The sequence below is a fragment of the Opisthorchis viverrini genome (genome assembly GCF_000715545.1).
Source record: "Opisthorchis viverrini unplaced genomic scaffold opera_v5_83, whole genome shotgun sequence".
Lineage (NCBI taxonomy): Eukaryota > Metazoa > Platyhelminthes > Trematoda > Opisthorchiida > Opisthorchiidae > Opisthorchis > Opisthorchis viverrini.
This window is the reverse complement of record NW_008751739.1, coordinates 1,514,968-1,537,970: the sequence shown is the minus strand read 5'-3', so window position 1 is coordinate 1,537,970 and position 23,003 is coordinate 1,514,968. Positions and strand designations below refer to the sequence as shown.

Here is a 23,003-nt window from a genome sequence, read left to right as displayed (position 1 = left end):
AACGGAGTTGAAACAACTCTTGAAGACGTTGGATTGCAACAAAGTGAAGGACGATATGTCACGACGACAAGTAGACTGGTACTTTAAGCCCCCTTATGCTAGCCACAGAGGTGACATCTGGGAGAGGATGACACGATCGATTCGACGTGTTCTAAGCGCAGTTTCTCGGGAGTAGGTGTTAACAGAAGAATCGCTGATAACATATCTAACGGAAGTAGAACGAATACTGAACAATCGCCCATTGGTCCCTGTGCTAGATGATCCTGAAAACATTTATGTATTGACCCCGAACCATCTATTGCTACCACGAGTATCATTCGTCCCTATTGACGAAGACCCAGGACTACGGCACCGATATACTGGGCAGTGGAGACAGAGTCAATTGATGGCCGACATGTTTTGGCGCCGCTGGCTGAGAGAATACCTTCCACTGCTTCAATCGCGACATAAATGAACGACTCTCAGAAGAAACATAAGAGTGGGTGATCTGGTATTGATGCTTGGAGAGCAACACACGCGCGATACCTGGTCGAAAGGAATTATAACAGCCACTATACCTGGATTTGATGGGTGTGTCAGGACAGTCGTGCTCAAGACTCCCGATGGTCCAGCAACCAGAGATATACAGACGGAAGCCACTATAATTTGAGATTTGTACCCCTTTTATTACGTATTTTATACATGTAATACCGCATCTTTTGATAAATCTCAAGAATCCACAATTGCTGGCTTGTGATTTTGCGCGTCACCCAAGTGGGCTTTCCTGAGTACGTCGAAGTATTCTACATATGGCCATTTGTCAAAACATCAGGAAAAAGTAACTGCCCTTATTAGTGGTTCGAGCCCAGTTATCGCCAAAACATCCAAACTATAGAAGTAGTTAATAACAGTCAGCAAGATGGAGTTCGCCCTATCGTTTCTCAGACATTTTCAGCGCCAGCATGACTATACAGCCATAAGAGGAACACCGAATGGTGTACGATACCGTATTGTATACAGTAAATAGATATACAAAATACGGAACATGTACAACGTGCGAGTTCACGAAGATAAGTGGAACGGAAATGGACAAGCTTCTCAAAGTGCTGGTAACTAGCCTGCAACCACCATAACTAACACGTTTTGAACTGGGGACCATTGATAGCGATAATAATACTCATTTATCTGGTCTAGAGTGTTCTGAGAGCTCATATATAGCTAGACAGAGCACGTCCAAGACAAACCAGCGCTCGCAGGATGTAATCTAGGAAGAAAACGCTTCCGCAATAAGCTACTTACCCTCACTATCCATATGGCGAAACGCCTTCATTTCGGCCAGGATACGGGAAGCATGGAGAGGGGTTGAACGGAGTTGCCGCGAGTCGACTGTTACTGGCGTAGCCAACTGGTGAGAAACACTGTCACGTTGAAGATGTGGTTCCAACGTATTTGTCGTCAAAGTGTTGGATACGTGTGCTGTGTTTTGTAGCCTTGTGGAGATTTGATTGTTTTCACTGGGACCAGCGTCTGGAGCGGCAACTGTATCTGTAAATACAAGTCACTGTTACATTTACACGAGGATCAAATTTGCGATAGGGTAGACATACTCGTGAGGAGCGGTGCATGAAGAAACACTTCAGGTAACCCACATTCGCCCGAGAATAAACTGTTGAAACGGTTTCGGTAGACAAACATCGATCGGGAAACCAGAAATACACAGTCCGTTGTACGCGAGAACGGCTTAACAGAAGGTTCGACCGTGATCTGCATTGCGCTCAAGTTTATCCATAAAATGTGATCGTTCATAGAATGTGGATACCGTGAGGCGGCTTCTGATGCGGGGGAAGCTATTTCCAAGCTATTGTTGCTCTGTTGACCGGTCTGTTATTCTTAGTATGTTTGCTCAGTAAGGAATCCTGCAGGCTATTGTCAATACGATAAACTCATCCTATTCCCAGACTTGCAGGCTTGTGAGACCAAATGGAAGGCTTTCCAAAAGCTTCTGTACCAAAACCGTACTGCAGAAGGATGTCAACTTTCTCCATTCTTATGCAAGTTTATGATCGACGAGGCACATTAATTCTAGGATCTATTTGGAACACCGATCTTCAGATAGCTACTGTAAAAAACTTCTAGAGCTGGGTTCTACTATAGCACCATTTCGGTGTCTAACTGCCATGCAACCAGAAGGAAGCACGAGGGCTGGGATACTGACAGGTTGCCCAAGCATAGACAGGGGAAATCGACGGAGGGTTCGAACCACAAACCTCCCGATCAGTAAATCTGCGCTCCAACCACTTGGAAAGCAGCATATCCCTGAATTTTGAGGGACGTATGTATCATGCTGCTTTGTTATACATATGGGAGAAGTGACCTCTGCTAGCAGCAGCAATGAGACGTCTTCAGATTTTCGTCTCAGAACTGTACCTTGTGTGGGCCGGTACCAGTCAATGCACAGCAAGATAGAAAGCAAGTGTTCGGCTGTGCAACAGGGGCGACCCAACACCAAAAGCTGCAGCGATTTGACCGAGATGAGTACGTTTTGATGCCTAATTCGGAGTTGGGCAAACAGATGGTTATCGTAGGGAACGAAGTTAACGGGATCGACCAAATGTGGCTACAATGGACGGTTGGTCACTGTAGATGTGTTTAACTGATTCCCTATGGACATCTTGATGGTCCTACAGATGAGCACAGTACCCACCCACCCCCTACGAAAAGGCGATTCCCCAGCTGGATATAAGCTCAAACGGACAACATCCACTGTCGCCCAACTGTTACTATTAATGCACCACGTGACCACTTATAAAGAAACGCGCACCACCCAAGATCAGACTATAACAGTGTAACAGCGTTGATTCAGACGGCAGATATGCGATTCATGTGACGCCTGGACGACATCCATACATGCACACATCCTGTAAGAGGACTGATGATGACGCCTTCACTAGTGCTTTTTCCAACAGCATTTGTGTCCAGGAATTCCCATTAAAACGGTTAGAGAAGCAGCATTTCATATACACGCTGAAAACTCAAGGTAGGTTGGTTACCGAAATTAAATCACGTGTATCGAAAAGATAAGAACAATTTTTCATCACTTATATGTTGGCGTCCGAGGATAACAAAAAAAGCCGACGTTTTCTCGGTTAGCCATTAAAGTGAAACACCAGTCCAGCAACTCAGCACGTTCAGAATATGGGATAATGGTTTTGCTTGTGTGCCAAAGGAAACTACAGTGCTGCAATAAAGTTCGAGGCGAGCAAACCGAATTCAGTCCTGACTGGTGGGTCAATCGATCGCCCCAACCAGGACACTTACTGGGTCGTCATTCGAAGATGCGGAGTTCAAATCCCAGCACGGCCATTGGATATGCACCGCTGATGAGCTCTAATAAAAAAGCTAAAATCGAGTCCAGTGCTTCCTTATGGTGTGCACTCGCCAGAACAGGAGAGTGGTGTGAATATGAACAGAATTCAGTAATTTGATAAACTCTAATTCATCTCATGCCTACAAAATTACGCTTCTTTTCCAGGGAAGATGTTGGAGGTAAAGGATAGCTGCAAAAGCTTCAGTATGACCAAATGAAAAGGCTTAAAAATCAGGCCTGGCCTGGCTATCTCAGCTCCTGCCGAAGTACTCATACGGATTGCGTAGCCTTTGTTGATGAACGTATGTACAACTGCTCTTCGTGGAGCTTTCTTGCACTACCATTAGGGTCTACGGCGGATATCTGGCGTCACAACCGGGTTAAAGAACATCAGTGGTCTGTCTCGCCCGTGATGTGGGGCATCCCACAAAACGTCAGGGATTTGGGTTTCGTACAACCATTGTCACACACATCTGCAAAACCGAGTTAGACCCTTGAAACCGTATAGCCCTTCGAGAACCGTTCAGCTGTAACACCCTTCCGGTGCCTACCTGCCATGCCACCGGAAGGAAGCAGGAGAGCGGGGATACTGCCAGGTTGCCCAAGCCTAGACAGGGGAAGTCGAGAGGCGCTCTAACCACTTGTGCCATCACGCCCCCTGAAACTGTATAGGAGAATGGGTGGATGAAGGATGATGGTAATTAGTCTGTGGGATGACGTCATGGGCACTTTTCAGCCTTTCATCATCAGGCAGGAACCACACCAGTAGCGCACTGGTAGGAAAGAAAATGAGGTAAAACTGGCCTGTACTGACATTAATTACCAGACCGGTGATCTGCATTCGCTGGATTCAGTGACTCGACACTCTCAGTATCCGGCTACAAAGCGAAACAAAAGCAACAGGCACTGGTCGCATAAAAGTTAGTCGTATTGGTGAAGTTATGTGCGTTCCATCATTCAGTACAACACTCACAACAGGCCGCCATCCCCTAATATGGAGACGGGTATCCGTGGAAAGATATTTGGTTCACTGAAAGGTCATTCTTCCGATTTCCGTTCACAGATGGAGCACTGAACTAGGCAACCGACGCTTCGCGTACTGTTTGTCATTAGCGAATGCGCTCAACTTACTAGCTTCTTCTCATTCGCTTCGCTTCTCTTCGCTTGGTCTCGGGGGTGACGTGCGGCATTAGTAACGCACCCACCCGTAACGCAAAACAGCGTTAGTGCTTTCTTGTCCGCTGCACGCACAAATGCCACATGGTTATCCCTCATGTATTCATTTAACGCCTTCTCAAATGCTGCGAAGGATGAAAGCCGGACAGCCGCCAATTTCTGAATCATAGCAGTGCAACTGTAAAACTGAACGTGCGCCAAAAATTGCGAATATGAGATTAATTGGTATTCATTTACGCCTTCTCAAATGCTGCGAAGGATGAAAGCCGGACAGCCGCCAATTTCTGAATCATAGCAGTGCAACTGTAAAACTGAACGTGCGCCAAAAATTGCGAATATGAGATTAATTGAACCAAATTCAAATGAAATTGCTTTTTATTCGAGCATACATTCGGAGAAACGCAACATTTTAAAGCAACGGTTTCGGAGAAAATTGCATATACCGATATGGATCGGAACAGTGTTGATTTACACAGTGAAAATCGTTTCCAAATAATGCCCTTAGTCGGTGTTTGGTACACGGAAGTTTCGCCGATCACGATGAAATGGAATGCCCACGTCTCTGTCGTCGGACAAGCCATGAGGCTGTATTATGCCCACGCAACTGTCGGACACGGTAACTGAATACACTTTAGAATGAATGTGTCCCAGATGGCTCAGTGGTTAGAGCGCGAAGTTACTGACCGGAATGTCCGTGGTTCGAACCCGACTTCTGGCTCTCGCCCTCCCCTGTCTAGGCTTAGGCAACGTGGCAGATCCAACCCCCCGTGCAGCCTTCGGATGGCATGGGAGCTAGGCACCGAAAGGGTGCTACAGCTGAACGACATATATGAATTGACTACAGAGAGGTGATAATGCCCAGGGATAATCGGTGGAACAGTGGCCTGATGGTGTTTCTATGGATTGAAGACGAGCATTTGCTTTAAGCATAGAAAACCTGGTTTGTTTTCGTTTATGTTAAGGTTGCCCACCTGGTTGCCTTGAAATTCGACCTATGGATAACCTTAAAATCACACTCAAGGCCGATAATTGTCGCAAGCACTAATGGAAAAGTTCTCGAACTCCCTACGGCTATCCATCCTCCATACCGGCAAAGTGTAGTTGTTAGTCCACGAAGACATTTCGTGTCCACATTGGCTGTGCTAGACTTCATCGTCGGGTTTACAAATGAAGTTTACAAAGAAGTGACCGTTGTCCGTGTAGCAGCATACTAAGTTCCTTGACACAAATCGACTGCAGGTCTGGGAGACTCAGCTCGGCAATTAGACAAAACAAGTGCACAACTTTTCATAAAGGAAGCTACTCTCAAGGTTGCTGAAAACTCGACCACAACCGGTTTCGCCCTTCTTGGGGCTCATCAGGTAGGCGCAGTCCTCGAGTTTCCGTCAACCTTATGATCTACTTGAACCCAAATTGCACTGTTTTCGAGAAATACACTCANAATTTGGTTTTCACGAGAGACTCAACTGAATCTCTCGTTTATGAGTCTCTCGTGAAAACCAAATTGATTTGCAAATGAGTGTATTTCTCGAAATGCACAACTTCCTAAAAGATCAAGCTGAGATGCCACGAGCTAACTGGTCATCTGATCCTACCACGGTCGTTTTAACCGGACAAAGTTGCACTTCTTCTTGTCAGCTGCCGTAAAGTGCACAGCGTTTAGGATGAGATGGAACTGTGGTGATTATGCATCGGATTACATCACGGCGGGATTACCAAGAGCAAACGGCATTCGATTGCTGTTTAGGAATAACTGCCCACGTTTAAAATTCGGTTAAGTGTGCTTGAAGGCGCTTGGAAGAAAATTCGCCAACGGACTCTAACTTATCTTCACGGTCTGAATGTTTCAGTATCTATGCTGTCCCGTTATTGCTTTATATGGAATAGCTAAGTTTAACTGAAGGCTCGAGCCGCACTTCAATGGACGGGTTACCAAAAAAAGAACAGAAGCTGATAGGAGTCATTCTACAGGTTCCTTAGACCGTGGTCAAAGTTGCATGGAGATTAATTATAAAATACCACACACGCGCGCAGACACACACATACCAGGAAGTTCGGCATATGCATCACTCAAATGTTGTTCATCCTGGATATCACCGTGGGTGGCGTAGGCTTCGAACGCTCTAACTCCACTGTATACGGTAGGTTGCGGAGTGAATTCGTACGTAGAGTTATTAGTATCACTCGCAGAACCAGAAACATGTTCATATTCCGATTGTCCAGTGAGCTTCACGGGTAAATTTGAAAAGAAAACAATGAAGCGCATGAGAGGAGCCAGTGAGAAAAAAGACTTGGCAAGCAGCAAATACTGGTGCTCAGTTTAACCGGTTTCAACCTCCCTCGACGAGAGTGAGGGAGATTGATGACATAAGAGCCATGAATTAGTAGCAATGACCATACTAGTTCATTGATGTTAAGCTTTTTCAATTTTCTACTGAAAACTGTGTCCGATGAGCGAATTTACTGCACAAATTTCATCAGGTTGTGCCATCCAGGACATCACTGCAAGCATCATTGCCCTACGATCACGCGAGCTGTGATAGAATGATCTGAGAATTCGATCATCGAAGTTCTTGCCCGATGGATAACGTGGAATGACACCAGTAAATTCGTGGGAAGCTTGTTCACCTAAAAAGTACATTGGGTAGCATGATGTGCCAAGTAGGTGCCAGCCGTCATCTGATACTAATGCTGCCTATGATGGCGCCCTCGGGATTATGACAATCCACTGGTAGATAACGTCTGAATGATTAAAAAAGAGGCCATCGGTGAGACCTGTTTTTACTGATGTAACCCACAGTGTTTCTCCGTACTCAATCGGAGATGCCACTAATGGTGTCGAATTCTACTCGAGCACACTCTGGAGTGTAAGAATACCAAAGTGTCTTCAGCTTAAACAATGTACATTTTCGACGTTCTCTCTTGAAAACCAAACTTTTTACAGAAAAAGTCGCCACACATGTTCCAACGCAAAACATGAAGGGCCAGCAGACTATGCTGATCAGACTTCTAACCATTGACAAATCTGGTACGAGAGACTCTGGGGGTGTCACGCGGACACCCCCCAGTATAGCTCAATGGGTCGCGGAGGTGCATAAACCGTCACACTACGATAAGGTCCAGTCTCTTCATGAAGGCAGTTAAGCGACTTTGAGACCTGAGACGCTGTACTTGATTAAACCAAGCTCTGCAGTTAAACTGCATAAGCTTACAAGAGATAGGTACTACGAAACTATTGATTGACAGAGTAGATATATCGACTGTTTGAGAAAATACGGATACTATTTCTGGGTTGTTTAGGGTTGGTCACAAGCAACGGTAAACAAGGTGCGTTCCGAGAAGCTGTTCGCCCAACTTCCGAGTGATTTATCAATAACGTAGTGGTCCCAGAAGAATCGAGAAATTTCTAACCTGATGAGTAGTCCTCAGCTCCCTACTGTGTTGTTGCCAGGATACCTGACACGAGAGGTACCACATGCAGCTGGACCGATTTGGACATCTTCAAGGTCACCAAACACGAAGAGAATTTTTAGGCAATTTCAACATCTGTCATTAAATTATGAGCAACAGAATTGAAATGAGACTGCTCAACATGTGCAAAAGAACTAACCGTAATATTGGGGGGTGGGTGCTCTCCAAAGGGACTCATTTCGAGAATGGGAAAAGCTTTCCGGGCTCGTAAACTTGCCAATGATTCACGTACACTTATTTTGCCGTAATTGTTCCCATCTGGCAATGGTTCGGGAGGTGGGGAGATGAATGGCAATGGCACAACATTGTGCTGGGTAGTCGCGGGAAAAAAGACACTGCGAACATTGAGCTGGTTCGAACTCGTAGATGAAGGCCCTGGAAGACGTGAAAAATGTAAGCGAAAATAAGGATGGTTAACAAACCGCTAAGTGATCATGCATTCAGGAATTGTACAGTGACAGTAATGATTCGTCCACCGTGCGGCTGAAGCACCCTTTCGGTCCTTAGCCGCCATGTCAACGGAAGGAGGTACGAGGATTACAATACTGCCAGGTTGCCCAATCCTAGACGGAAACAGTCGCAATGCTGAGGTTGGGTTAGAGTAAGGGACTTTCCGGTCTGTAAGCTGATGCCTTAACCACTGAATCATCTCGAGTCTTATGTTCATTTTAACTTGGGATTTCACTCTGCGAGTGTGGACAATCGATGCTGAAGGATACCAACAGCGCACAACTCACGAACGCGTTTACTCAAACAGGAGACTTCCGTTTTGACGGTTGGACACTATCGTTTAGGGTCGCTGATTTACAGTGCCATTAACTTCCACCCAGACGGAGTGTCGAGTCGACATTCTTCAGTTACGTAGTTCACATGACATTACCTAAAGAGTCAATAGTTAGAAGGCAGACGAAGGGCCCGGATGGTCTTTGGATCTCCAAGTTAATTTGATCTTCGCAATCATTCAGAGCTGATTCACGTCCTCTTTTAATGGTTTTAAATCAGGATTTGGCCAAATCGCTAGAAGGGTGATCGATGGACCGTCAGCCAAACAACAGGGCTTCAAGGTGTTCGTATTGGTGGGAAAACTAACATCGCGGCAGCAGTGCAGCATTTTTGTGGCCCACAAATCCGAATAGAACTATCCGTTTTCGAGATCAATCGATCACGACCATACAGAGGTGCTGAGTCATGCGGATCGATCGTCAACCGTGATCAGCTGATACAGTGATAGGGCAAGCTCACCCTTAAATAGATAGTGAATGTACAGTAGGTATAATGTTACAAAGCCCCTTTTAGGTGGTTTTCCCCTGGTTTAGGTACTGATTCGAAAATTGATATGTACGTCATAGATGGAGAAAGGCACACGTGTACAGTGAACGGTAACTAATGGCAAGTGCGATGAGACGTCCTCTGCATCACAAGAAATATTCTCAAGAGACCTGATACCATGTAGCTCCTGCTGAAGAGATCCCATTCACTGCTATGCTGTGGTGCAGATGGTTTTGTGGAAGTGGAATGACAGAAGTGGATGTAGTTCGCTGTAGTTTGGTTGAAGATTTGTGGAGGGTTTTGTCAAGAGGATTTGACAAAGCCTTGATTAAGAATGTTTCCAGTCTCCCGGAATCATTGAACACTACTTTGGTTGGACGAATGTGCGGTGAACCGACTACAAAGCCAGAAAAGCCTCATAACTGTAAACCGTAACATTGATCAACTAGAGCCATGTGCTGCACAACATGGCGAACCTCGCCCGATCACAAAGATTCTAGCGCGACCACACAGAGAAGTCTGTGGTAGTTAGCTTTAGTGGGCTCACTTTGTCTCGTGTCTTTTGATACCCAATACCGAGCAGAACGGTAGGCTTAGGACCAATAAGGGAGGTGCGCGACCAAAGCAATAAGCCGAACTCCCGATATGAATTTCCGCAGAGCAGCCCAGAACAAGTCTACGACAAGAATCCAGGCAGTTCGAAGGGGCTCTAGTGCGATTAAAACAATAAGGGCAGGTAGGCCTCGATTCTCCTCAACAGATGCTTCTGAAGGAGCGATTACTATGTTCAATTTCAAAGCTGATTCTGAAAAAATCTCCAGAAGTCGATCCGAGAAATGTGGATGTACGTTTCAAAGTTAAAAGAAATGTCAGTCATTGCTGTAAGGAAAGGGACATTCGAACATGAAAGTTTCGCAAATATATACCCTACAAACCCTCCAGTACCTTTGGCTACGCACAGATCAACGACATTCTGGATGAGATTCTGTTCGCTGTTTAATATTCACTAAAGACAGCGTCAGGTATACCATTGTGGTCAGCAAGAATTTTTGGTTCAGCACAATAACTGAACATAGGCTAAAGTATTGCAATTTCGCGGCCGGTCTGCCATAGATTTTGACGATTGACTGAATCGAAAGCGGTTTGTAAATCACAGGAAACGACCCTTGTTGGTCTTCGGAAGGAGCAGTGCATTCGAACGTCTCGAGATATGGTCAACGCGACCTCAGCCAGAACAAAGCCCACCTTGGTCCTCAAGAACCAGTGACGATGGATAGACTTAAGTAGGGTAATTCCATAGGGCACCGTTGAAGCATAAAATCAGTGTTCAACACTGATGCTTCGCTTCCACAGAAGCATGGTTTATTTGAAAACCTTATTAGGAAGAATAAAATGGATGGGGAAGGGTCTTAGTGCTAGTCTACCATAATCATTCCAACTTGCCTACGCCGCCGGACACTCATTCAGGCAATCTGGATATAAAAATGACAACAATAACTCAGTCACCTTGTCCGAAAAACTGAAAGCGAGTTGTACCACTACTTCACTATGTCCGAGTTTCCGACGAGAAGGGCAACCGAACTGAAAGTTGAATCAGCACCCTCAAGTCAGGAATGGGGAAGTTCGGTTGAAAACGTCTGTACCCTGTGACAGAAGCCAAACCACGAAGCAAACAAAGTAACGCGCGTCAACAACTGCAGTTTGACGAAGGTTACCTGGAGGTCTCAGAAAATTTGCAATGAAGTACTGAAATGAATCGCACGACCATATATACGTTTAAAACTCTGTAGGAGCGAACAATCCACAATCGTATGCATATCAATGAATCATCATCATCATCATCATCGACAGCATGACATCAGTGTTCAACACCGATGCTTCACTGCCGTGCATCAATGAACGACCTACGTGTGTCTTTCCACTGGAAAAAGGAACGAACGAAACGAAAGATCAGCAACTTCAGTAAATAAACGGTCAACTTACCCACTGTCCCACTATGATTACCAGACCCGAAATAAGTACGAAATGTACGATTCCTGTTGACCAAACCGATTTCACATTGATCGTAGCCTCGTTCCGGCAGTGGGGGTTGTGCTACGGGGAAAACAGTGAGACTACTGAGAAATAACTCACAGCCGGTTGAGAATCCATAGCACTTTTAAGAAATAGAAAGCTAAGTGAGTAAGGAGCAACTAAGGACTCCGTCCGCGGTCCTGCCATTATCTCAAACTTCACTACGACGTGCAGCCTGACATCATGTCGCCGTTTGAAGTTGCAATGAATCCCCTGACTAGTTACGGTGGAACCGCCCAGGTTTCATTCACGTTTTTCGGTTTGGATCAGACGGCAACCAGTGGGAAAACGCGGTATTCCTAACCTTGCAGGTGGCGAAACGCACTTCAAACCGAGTATCTGAATCATCGACCTCATTTAACGTTATAGCCTTGGATAGAATGGTGACTCAAACGAAGACCATAGTCCTCTACCTTGACGTTGTACAGTTTGATTAGAAATTATCCACTGTTATATATTGTGTTCTGATTCGGCTTCAATCTTCTCAACACGTTTGCTGACAGGTGGAAGGGAGTAGATCGTTTCAAGGATGCCCGAAACCCACCAATGAGGAAATAGGGCGGTCAAAAAGACAACAGGAATGCCCGCCCTAACAACCAGTGGTCTGGTCGTTTGCTTGTTCGCTTAGCTGGGCAATTTGATTGCAAACGTTTCATCACCAATCGAGGTGACATCATCAGTGCGTTATTGTGGAGCGTAGTAGTGCGTAGCGTTGGGTTGGTGGTTGTCAAGATGGTCTGTCAAGGTCAACCTGGGTGACTGGGAAGCAGGAAGCACGAGAGCCGGGATGCTGGCAGGTTGTCCAAACCTAGCCAGGAAACGTCGAGACGAAGGGGTCAGGTTTGAACTACGGAGCTTCCGGTCATAAAATTCGTGCTCTAACCACTGAGCTACCTCGCCCTTGAAACGGGACATGGCTGGAGTACCTGAGCATCGACCCCAGTACCCCTTGCATGGTAAGCAAGCGCTCTACCATTTGAGCTAACTGGATGGCTGGATCCTACGTCGACCCGTGCATGCAGAACAATAACGCATTTCCACGCAACGCATCAATGAAGTCTACTTGAATGCTAATGAAGCGTTAGCAAAACTGCGCCCAACTGCTCACTGATGATGTCTCCTGGTATGGTGACTAAACGTTTGCAAGGCCAAGATCGGCGAACAGACCAACAGCCAATGATTTTGAGATACTACTTGCATTGAAAAATAGGATAATATATGCCAGTTGGTTTCTTACCCGACTAATTGAACACACATCAATGGAAGCCTCATCTAGCTGCAGTTGTAGACGAGAAATCATAACAAAATATTGCTTGTGCGCAATAACATTGCTCTCGTTTTTGGCTCATCACCACCATGGCTCTCAGATGACTGTCACACAGATGGCTGTCACACAAAACCTATTCTCACACACCCTTCATCCGGCGACCAGGACTCCGATGACGCTTTGGATAAATGAATCGGTCCGGAGGCCAGCCGTCCCTAATAACCGAACATCACATCATTTGGACGGGTGTGTCACGTGCAGGACACGGGCCAAACGGCGGCATGCCCCGATTGGTCAGGATGCCAGCCAATCCGAGTCGAGCATGCTTGACTCGACGTTTCTCGCCCCCTCACGGAGATTCCGGCACGACCTTGTGGAACAATCTGTGACTACCCCATAAATAAAGTTGTAACAATTTTCCTTTGTCCCCATAAAGGACAGTGTAGAGCTACCGTGCATTTTGATATACCATAATGGGCGGAGCAGGAAGCCAAGGGACCGATACAGAGTTGCACTACCGTTCATACAAGACACAACAAAATCCTTTTGTCATTTCACTCAAGAAAAATCAGTGATGAAGACGCGAACTCACCAACCGAGAGGTCCTTGCTTAAAACCCAACCTGCTGTATAGGCTCGAGCAACGCGGCAGTATCTCAGCCCGCGTGTTTCTATCGGGGGCATGACGCCTAGACACCGAAAGGGTGTTACAGCTAAACGACGATGACCACAGTTCCATTGTTGCGAGAAGACTGTGTTCATTACAACGAACATTAGACGTAAGTAATCACCGTAATATATCAGTGGGCACGCCAACTATATAAGGCAGGCATACAACTGGAAACTCACAACTTTCAGGACCGGCGGAGGAACAGCCAGGAGCACTTGTCTGTGCATGGACGAACGGAGCATTGGGCTCTCGAGGAAGCCGTCCACTAACAGGAGCTCTCTCAAAACGGGGTTTAACACGAGCATACAGATTGTCTATCTAAAAAGTAAAGAAAACTGACTGTCACAGGCTAGAATTACGGTGGCACTGAATCGTATAAGTGAAAAAAATGCACAGATGACCTCTGAAATTTAATCCAATAAATTTACCTGAGATGTCTGTGGAGTAGGATGTGAGTGGAACCTCAGAACCGAATCTTCTGAGGTATCTCCATATTCATTGGGAGCAATCATACTACTGACACTAGAGTAGTATGGCGCATGAACAGAGTCCACAACGCTTGTCCTGTGAGGAACTGGTAAAAGAGAACACAAGATTAGTCCACGTTGGCGTTTTACGAGATCTAGATACAATTCGGTGCGCGATGTGCGTTTAAAATGGAAAACAACAGGTTGGTAATTTGTTGAAATATTGGTAGCTCGGGTGAGTTTATTGGTTGTTGATCAGGTGGCGGTTGATCTGTTCGCCGAGCTTGGCAATTGGCTTGCAAACGTTTCGTCACCATACGAGGAGACATCATCAGTGCGCACTAGTAGTGACACTAGTAGCTAGGCCTCGCTCAATTCCCCAGAAGACAGCTGCTTCCGACGTAAATGCACTCGTTGGACAGGTGCGCTGTGTTCGGGGGCCAGCCGTCCCTAATAACCGAACATCACATCATTTGGATGCATGTGTCACGTGCAGGACACGGGCCAGACGTGGGCGTGCCCTGATTGGTCAGAATGCCAGCCAATCCGAGTCAAGCACCTTGACTCGACGGTTCTCACCCCCTCACGGACATTCTGGCACGACCTTGTGGAACACTCTGTGACTACCCTATATATATACAGTTGTAATGATTTTCTTTCGTCTCCATAAAGGGCTGTGTAGAGCTACCGTGCGTTTTGATATACCATAGTGGGCGGAGCAAGGAAGCCAAGGGACCGATAAAGAGTTGCACTACCATCCATCAAGACATAACACGCTGGTAGCCTCTTCTCGTTAGAAAGAGACACCCTCACAGAGAGGGATACCGGTGAAGGGATTCTAGGCGCATGAACCGATTACCGTCCGTAGTTGACTAGTCTTTCCTTTCAATGCCGCAGACGACCGCTTTCTTCCTAACACACAGTCCACAGCAGAAAACTTGACACGGAAAGACCGTACTAAGAGTGGACGTTGATGGCATGGTTCAACGTAAGACAGCAGGGATACTCAGATGGACTCAGACCACGCAATAGTGTAGAAAAAATTAACTCGAGCTTCTGGCCAGCAGAAAGAGTGGCCACGTCAAATCGACGTAGAAAAACAATGCAGCCAACTACCTTAAAAAGCTCCAAACTGATGTCACCGTCAGTTTGGTATTGGGCTCTTCAGTGAACATCGAGCGCTGGTCACTTATCATACTTGTTTGATGCGTCAGCATTTGGAGAGCGAATAACCGGACACAGACTGTACATATCTCTAGTGAAGCAAACCTGCCTGGGAATCGACCAGAGACGTGCAGTAACGTGAGAAAAATGGTGTTTACGGTGTGCTCTGTTAGGTTAGCTCGCCTTTCCGAAAAGCGTCTGAGAACTTTGTCTAGAGGCGTCAGTGGAAGCTTGAGCGTGTGAATAATCTTTAAAATCAATCTAACGGATGCTCGAAATAGGGAGTGGCTACCTGTGATTCACGAGACTACATCGAGACGAGAGGGCAAAATCGAGGTCAGTTTTGTCAAACTGTCCCACGCTACTTACACTGAGGCAGAGTAAGATTTTTGGAATATCTCGAATTTGCGACACTCTCGATATGAACTTGAGTCTCTGGTTCCACAAAGTCTACCGGCAATGAGAAATCAACGTATCACTGTACTAGTATCTGCTTCAGTCAGTTGAAGCTGAGGTCTCACACAACTCAAAGCTAAGGGGTACTCCGACTCTGCCTCGCGAACAAATTAACAGCTCAACCGATGTTCGATAGAGGAAACAAGTATTGGTGACACCGCTCGACACTACCGGCCTGAGATGGAACGGATCAAGGTGAAATGTTCCGTCCTCAAAGTTACCCTGTCATTATACTACAGTCTACCAACGAGACGGCAACATTCACAAGCAGACGAAGAGAATGATTTGACAATGACTGAAACAACCCACTATATGGGTTGTTGACTAACCTGCGCTGTCACGAATCGCGGTCGAACCAGAATGACCAACGCTCGCGTACAGCCCATCTGACTCGGATTGTTGCTCATCTATAACTGCATGTTGTAGAGGCATCTTGGCAGAGGGATGGTGAACCTGAAAAATGATAAAGGAGATAAAGGTGTCTATGAACAACCTATGAAAAATTCACTTTCGTCTTGATGTGACGACTGTAAGATTGATGAAAAGCCTGGGTCAGCCAACTGCGGGTCTCGTCCTTTTTCAGGCCCAGTCCATGGATTTTGTGGTGCAACCACCAGAAGGAGTTCTGGAACAATAAGGATAGTGCGGGAGAATCCAAGCGATAACACACTACCTAAAAGGTTGCTGAAAAAGCAACAGCAGCCCACGACCGGTTTTGTCTTTCTTGGGACTCATCAGGTAGATGCAGTCGCCGAGTAGCCTGCAACCTTATGTTCTACTTGTACCCGAAGAGCAAAGCCGGTCATGGGCTGTCGGAGACCCTATGGGTAGCGTGCTACCCATATTGCGTATTGCGGTATCTCAAATATCGTACCAACTGAAAGAGGAGGCAGCCTGATACATCATATTCATTTGAAACGGATTACCATAAGAGAGAATTAGCTGGATTCAGTTGAGTCGCTCGTCGAAAACCGTATGCGTATGCAAATGACAGTATTTGTCGAAATAAACGTCATAAACATCATAAACGTGAGAATTCGATGACACGTGAAGGATAGCTTCTCCAATGTAAAAAAAGGTGAAGTGGCACCCAATAAGATTGGGAAATGGACCGACCGCTATCGGCACAGATTAACACTTGCGCTATATGGCCGTAGACCATATTTCGATATTGGTATCTTTGAAACCAAATGACTGTGGTACATAAAACCGCGTAAGATTTCATGCTCGTAATTATAAAATCTTATCCCTATCCACTGCGTTTTACAAGCGCAAAAGCTTCCTGAAAAAGCGTCACTGATGCAACCGAGTGCGGTCGATTTTGACTGCAATTGAATTGAGAATGTTCCCAAAATCGCAACAGGCTTTTGCGTTTGCGGTAAAAGAATCGCAAGCAACTCCGAGTTATTGTAACGATTTTCGGCTGACAATAACGGGTAACCTTGGTTGGAGCATAGTCAAGATTCGCAATTTTCAACCGATATTTTACAACTCATTAATTTATTTTATCGCAGTTACGAGACCATCACGTAGCCGATAGGGTGAAACGAGCGGAAGCCAACGATATCGAGATTGGCCATGTTTCTGGATGAAACCTAGAGTTAGGTTTTTACAGCACCATCAGGTCCAGAACAGGATCAAACAGGGAGCAGGTGAAACAGCGGTCGATCGGCAATAACTGTTCTCGTTTGTTGGAGCGAAACACGCTTGTATGGCGCCAACATGTTGAATTTTTCTGAGGGTAAGCATGCTCTTTTTTGACAGATTTCTTTAATTGTTTCTCTTGACAGCTGTCGCACAAAGCACATGCGGATGATGGCTGCGGATCGGCTGCTCGTTGGCAATAACTGTCTCGTTTGTTGGAGCGAAACACGCTTGTATGGCGCCAACATGTTGAATTTTTCTGAGGGTAAGCATGCTCTTTTTTGACAGATTTCTTTAATTGTTTCTCTTGACAGCTGTCGCACAAAGCACATGCGGATGATGGCTGCGGATCGGCTGCTCGTTGCCAAACGGTTAAGCGTTCAAACTGCAGGTCAGAAAGTTACGCGTTCGAGACCCCTTGGAGTTTCGTGAAATGGGCACTGTTGATGATTCCCAATAAGGATGAAACAGCCGTGCAGTGCTTCTCGGCTTTTCAGCGTATATTGGCTTCACTTGTTGGATGAAACCTCCGTTAAAATTCTCCGACTATCCAAAATTCCAAATCAAGTTCGGAGGAGCCGGGCTAATCAAAAGTATATGACAACATTTAAGACGGATGTACTTCAAAACTTGATGTACTGATCACGGTGTCAAAAAATATTCAAGACTGTTATCTGCACGCAAATTTCATGTGCAAACAGAATGCCTAGCACTATTGACTAATGTGTGCGCCATGGTTCCTTTTGGTCCTCTGTCCTCCGCCAAGTAGACGTGGCGCTGTACTCGCAAACGCGACCGTGTCCCATTACTTCGGTAGTAAAGTAGTTTGGAAAGAAAAACGAAAGACAAACGTGATCACGCAAGATCAACATTCTACATTATGCATGGTCCATGGACTTGAAGATAGAATAGCGCACTAGCCTGTATTCCTAGGCTATATAACTCCAGCTGCCAAGTACACTCAGCTCCCGATGGATTGACCAGCAATCCTCAATCTGTACCCCAGAGCTTAATGTCCCGAAGTTTGAACACGGATAAACTAGCGAAAACTGGTCACATCACGTCTGGGACAGCAATAAAACACATGCCAAGTTTCAACATGAAAAAGCTACAGAAACTTGACTGCCCTGAGATCAGACTTTTTTTCAAAGTTGGCGGAAGATATGGCCGACTCATTCCTACTATTTCACTATAAACGGTGAACATTCCTTTAAGTGTTTGTTTTCTGAAGGACTTTGTTCAGCTTCCCTGACTCACACTTTTAGGAGCGTTGAGTTCTGAATGCCATCGTCATCTCTTATGCCGGTAAGGGAACGGCATGGATGGACATACTGGTAACACCGAGCGTATGAATGTGTAAGTACTGTGCAGTTGGAAAGGACCTTTCTCAAGTCTTGTACAAAATTGAAGAGGACGAGTTATTGCGACGAAGATCGTTGGATAAACGTAGGTAACGAGTGCGAGACTCCGCAATTGTCTTTGTTACGGTTAGTTGTGCGTTTCAATGCGTATTTATCTAAAACGACTTACTGGTTTCGGATCTGATCCATCAGGGACTGGTGGAAGCTCGCAATTTCGATGAGAGCAGCTTTCTTGTCTGGTAAAACAGAATGAGAGGGAAACCAGTTGGCTAAATAAGTTATGAAAAGTACAAAAAAACAAAATATAGAGAGCACAGTGACCTGCAGAAGCTTCAGTATGACCAGCATCATATAGGACGTGTGCTGGTCAGGAGTGACTGACTCGTTAATTTTTAAATGGCTCTTAAGAGGCTTGCTACTCATGTGTCCCTTCTCATTTGGAACGAAATTCTTATCCGATCTTTCGCAATGACAGGCTTCTGGCATATAATCCAGTGACTATCACTTACCGCATTAAAGCAGTCATAGGTTGGGGACCAAGGGAAGTAGGTGTATCCAGACCACCATGAACATTTTCTGTGACACTGATCCCGTCAGGCCCAATATCATAAATGGAGGGTGGGAGGAATGGATGTGGACAACAAGATACTTCCGAGTTTGGGTTATCCATGGTCTGTGATAGGAAACAAATGCCGTATGTGGTGAAACGACATAATGTCGATGTTCGCCAAGATATTAAGTAATTTATACAAGAAACCTCTAGAAAAATACTATTCTTCTTACCCATTTCTTCCACTACAGATGCTCTAAAGAAAGCCCGTATTTTTTTCTAGCTGTCTAAACTGTCAAACCGCACATTTATATTATGGTTCCACAATAGGGACTCCACTGGGTTTGATCAAAGTGGTCAGGTTCGATTGAAGATATCTACTAAAAACATCGGTGAAATGTCACGTTTCACATGACAACTGAATGGCCTTTGGGGTCCCAATTGATTTTTAAAGAAACCTGTTGTGTTTTATAACAACCTTTTTTGTTGTTATTACTTGAGCCTGTTTAAAATACAAATTGTTGTAGGTCATCACTGACAGCAACACCAAATGAGAACATTAATGCTTCGCTGACGTACAACTCAGGGTGGTGCGTAGGTTTGGATACTGGCAGGGCGTCTACACCTAGTCAGAAAGGCGATCAGTGTCCTCAACCAAGCCTATGGCTCAAAAGCCCAACCACAAGGCATCAGTGATGGATGTACGACCCTCAGAGTAGCCAGCACTCTTAGAAAGCGAATCGCCTGATATATTCCAACTCCCAGCATGGAGGATCAGACCTCTACCCTGGTTTCAAAGGCTCTGTGAATTCCACATGTGCACTACTCAGTATAACTCAATGGGTTATGGAGGTGCGCAAATCGCCTCTCCGCCTCCGTCACGGGTCTGTAGGTGGTTTCGGAATTTCTAGAATTCACGTTCACACCACTCTCGTTTGAACGACTTTCTTCCTGTACGAACGCCATTATTCTAGTGAGCGCAAGCCAAAGGTGGGAAGCACTGGACCCGAGTTCCGCTCTTAATACGGCTCAACAGCAGTGCATACCATTGCTGGTATCGGAGTTTGAACGCTGGATATCTGACGTGCGAGTCGAGCGTGTTATCACTTCTCGATCAACTTACGATTGCATTTCCCCCTCTTCTATGATCTCTCCCCTGTTTCTCTAGGACCGGGATAAAAAAAGCGTTCGTGTATTTGATCACACGGGCTGTTACCTAAATATGATGAACTTGCCGTAGCAGTCATGGTAAATTTCATCATTTTCAGGCTTTTGGTACATGTGGCAAGTTTTTTTTATCCTGTCCGAAAAGTTCTGTGGTGTTCAGTTTCACAAAGGTTCCATAAGCATCAAAAAAGGGCACGAACGATGAGAGGGCAGCGGCGTACCGAAGGCATAACTAACTTGTGGATACTGAATTAATGTGTCAATTGATTGACTGTGGAGAGACAGATGCAGATGATTGAAGTGAAGAGAAACGTACACTTTTGATTATACTCACATTGAGGCATTGAGCGGGCATGGCAGCAAAAATCGACTTCATTTAGCTGGATGAGAAGCAAACTTGGAAAGCACTTTGCTGATAACAAAACATAAGTAACATGTTCCGAAAAGAGAGCTTCCTAGTCCCTCGAAAAACGATCACCTGATGAGCTAAAACCAGATCGATCCTATGCTGTGTAGCACAGATTGACGTGTTATCATGCGGCTAATCACCCACCAAAGCTCAAAGGTGCATCGTTCCACTCCCGCCCAAGGATTCGGATTCAACAGATGCTCATTGCTGACGGTTCTCAATAAGAATACAGCAATGGAATATTGATGCACTACTTTGTACTGTGGATCGACCTTACTTTGTACAATGAACCCTGAAGCCGAAACATCTAAATTTATTATCTCCAAAATGAAACGATATAATCATTGTGATTTCATATAAAATGGTGAACAAAGTAGGAATGATTCACTAGCGTCAAAAAATGAGGTGGTTGAAACTCGAGAAACAAACTGCATGACCGTTTGCCCATAAGACGCTGGCGAGCCACTGATGTAGTAGGACAATAGAGATCGACCAACAACACGTATACAAGCATTGGACAGCACCACTGACAACCCGATTTTACAAAAAAGACGAGCAGGAGCGACATGCAAACTTACGAGGAACAAGCTGCCGCCAGACACTACACGCTCACGAGTACGTTTTCGTACGTTTGTCCAGCTGAATTGGTTAGCAACGGAATACAAAATTAACCCACCTGGATCGCTTGCAGCAGAAGCAGATAACCATTAGGCAGAATGAGGTCAACGCGCACATAGGAACAACGCCCAAATGCAAATGGTGCATTACTGGAACAAACATAATTGAATAGGGAGCGTGAATGCGAATAGAACTCGGAAAACTGGAGGTTGGTTGCAGCTTGAATATCAGCAGTCAAAAATGGTTCTTCAGTGTCACAAATCTGTTGAATTTTCTAGAAACAATTCCTTACGGAAAAAGAGCATAATGAACTGTTCTTTTAGCTTAAAAAACAGGTTGAACACCTAATCATATAAGTTGAATAGATGCTTCCAGTAACATTATAGGTAGTGAACATTGATGTCGTGCTGTCGATTATGATGAACACTGAAACTGCCACAACTGCATGAGGAAGTCCCCAGCCAGTGCGAAGTTTTTTCACTTCGTATTTAACTGCGGTTTGTTTACGGTTACTTGGTGAGCAGGTTCTGTGGATGTTGCAGAATGAAATCCCTTGTGCGCGGCGATCGGAGGCAAGATGTTCGCATATATAAACCAAAACGAGACTCCAGTTATGATCACGTATGAAGTTCCAGGCAATTACGGTAAACAATTAGGATCGACTGTTCTAGCTGCCAGGGAACTAACTAAAAGTCCATAGGAATAACCTCTCCGAATCATCGTTACCTGTGCTGCTGTGTTATTTTGAACCGACGTTGACGAACTTCATGATTAGAGTGCTTTAATGATGAAACAAGAACACCACAAGCCGGTTGTTAGAACTACCAGACACATCCACTCCATAGAGGTTACGCCTCATATCCGTATAGTAGGGCTTCAAGAGTAGCAACCTGGTCCAAGTGGTAATTCTAACGATGCGCCGATAAGCATTCTTCAGCGAATGGAATACTTTTCTAGCACTGTTAACATAGCTCTGCACTGCGTCTTCAGCCTGACCACTAAGTAGGATCAGAGGTCCGGAACATTCACTGGTCTTAATCTTTTCGATGACTGACCCTCTAAACATAAGTGGTGTTCCTGAGTCTGCTATGGTGGTTGAATATGCTTTCGTTTTGAAGATACTATTCTACAGAGTGATCACAGCGGCGTGATGAGTAATACAGTCAAGTTCGAAAACGCAGAGAAACGAAACCGCTCATCTGTAACACCCTTTCAGTGCCCAGCTGCCATGCTACCCGGAGGAAGCACGAGGGCTGGGATACTGCCAGGTTGCCCAAACCTAGACAGGGGAAGTCGGGAGGCAGAGGTCGGATTCGAACCATGGACCTTCCGGTCAGTAAATTCTCATTCTAACCACTGAACCATCCCCCAGTCAAGTTCAAGCCTGACATTATCAAAGCCATGGTCTATATGACCAAGTAAAACTCCTTGTTCAGCCTTGAACGCGTTTCATTACCAATTGACAGGATAGTTGAATAGGTGTGATGATAACGAGTATTCTATTGCATTTCGATCAGTGTAATGAGACCATCAGGCTCTCGAACACTTGCCCAGATTCAAACTTTGGTAGCGCAGTAATGGGACCTTATCGGGCATCCAAGTATAGCTCGGAATCCCGCAATCAAACGGACTTTCGTTAGCTGTTGGGACGAAATGCCATGTTTAGGTATCTAACACAAAGCTGATACCACGTAGAGTAGGTGGGCCATGCTGCCAATCACCTCCGTACCATCGCCAACCTGTAGAATCTTCAAGTGGCTGACCACTTCAATTCCGCGGGTTTGTATGCCGGACACTAAATCCTAAAACACGAAGACATGGGAAAATGGAATACATTTTACCACAGATTACACGTTTCGTATTGCGCCTTCCTTGAATTTAAGTAACAATAAGTGG

General features: G+C 45.4%; 1 protein-coding gene across 1 annotated transcript; it reads right to left on the bottom strand.

Annotated features, from left to right (window-relative positions):
- Positions 1-343: 343 nt before the first annotated feature.
- Positions 344-21,269, bottom strand: T265_04818 (hypothetical protein; the record flags this gene model as incomplete). The annotated part of the gene is made up of 12 exons (XM_009169656.1): positions 344-525; positions 1,279-1,524; positions 6,569-6,749; positions 8,133-8,368; positions 11,246-11,356; positions 13,451-13,589; positions 13,700-13,845; positions 15,688-15,811; positions 18,533-18,599; positions 18,873-19,036; positions 21,068-21,128; positions 21,166-21,269. 12 exons carry the CDS (start codon positions 21,267-21,269, stop codon positions 344-346), a joined length of 1,761 nt encoding a protein of 586 aa, XP_009167920.1.
- Between the last annotated feature and the right edge of the window lie 1,734 nt (positions 21,270-23,003).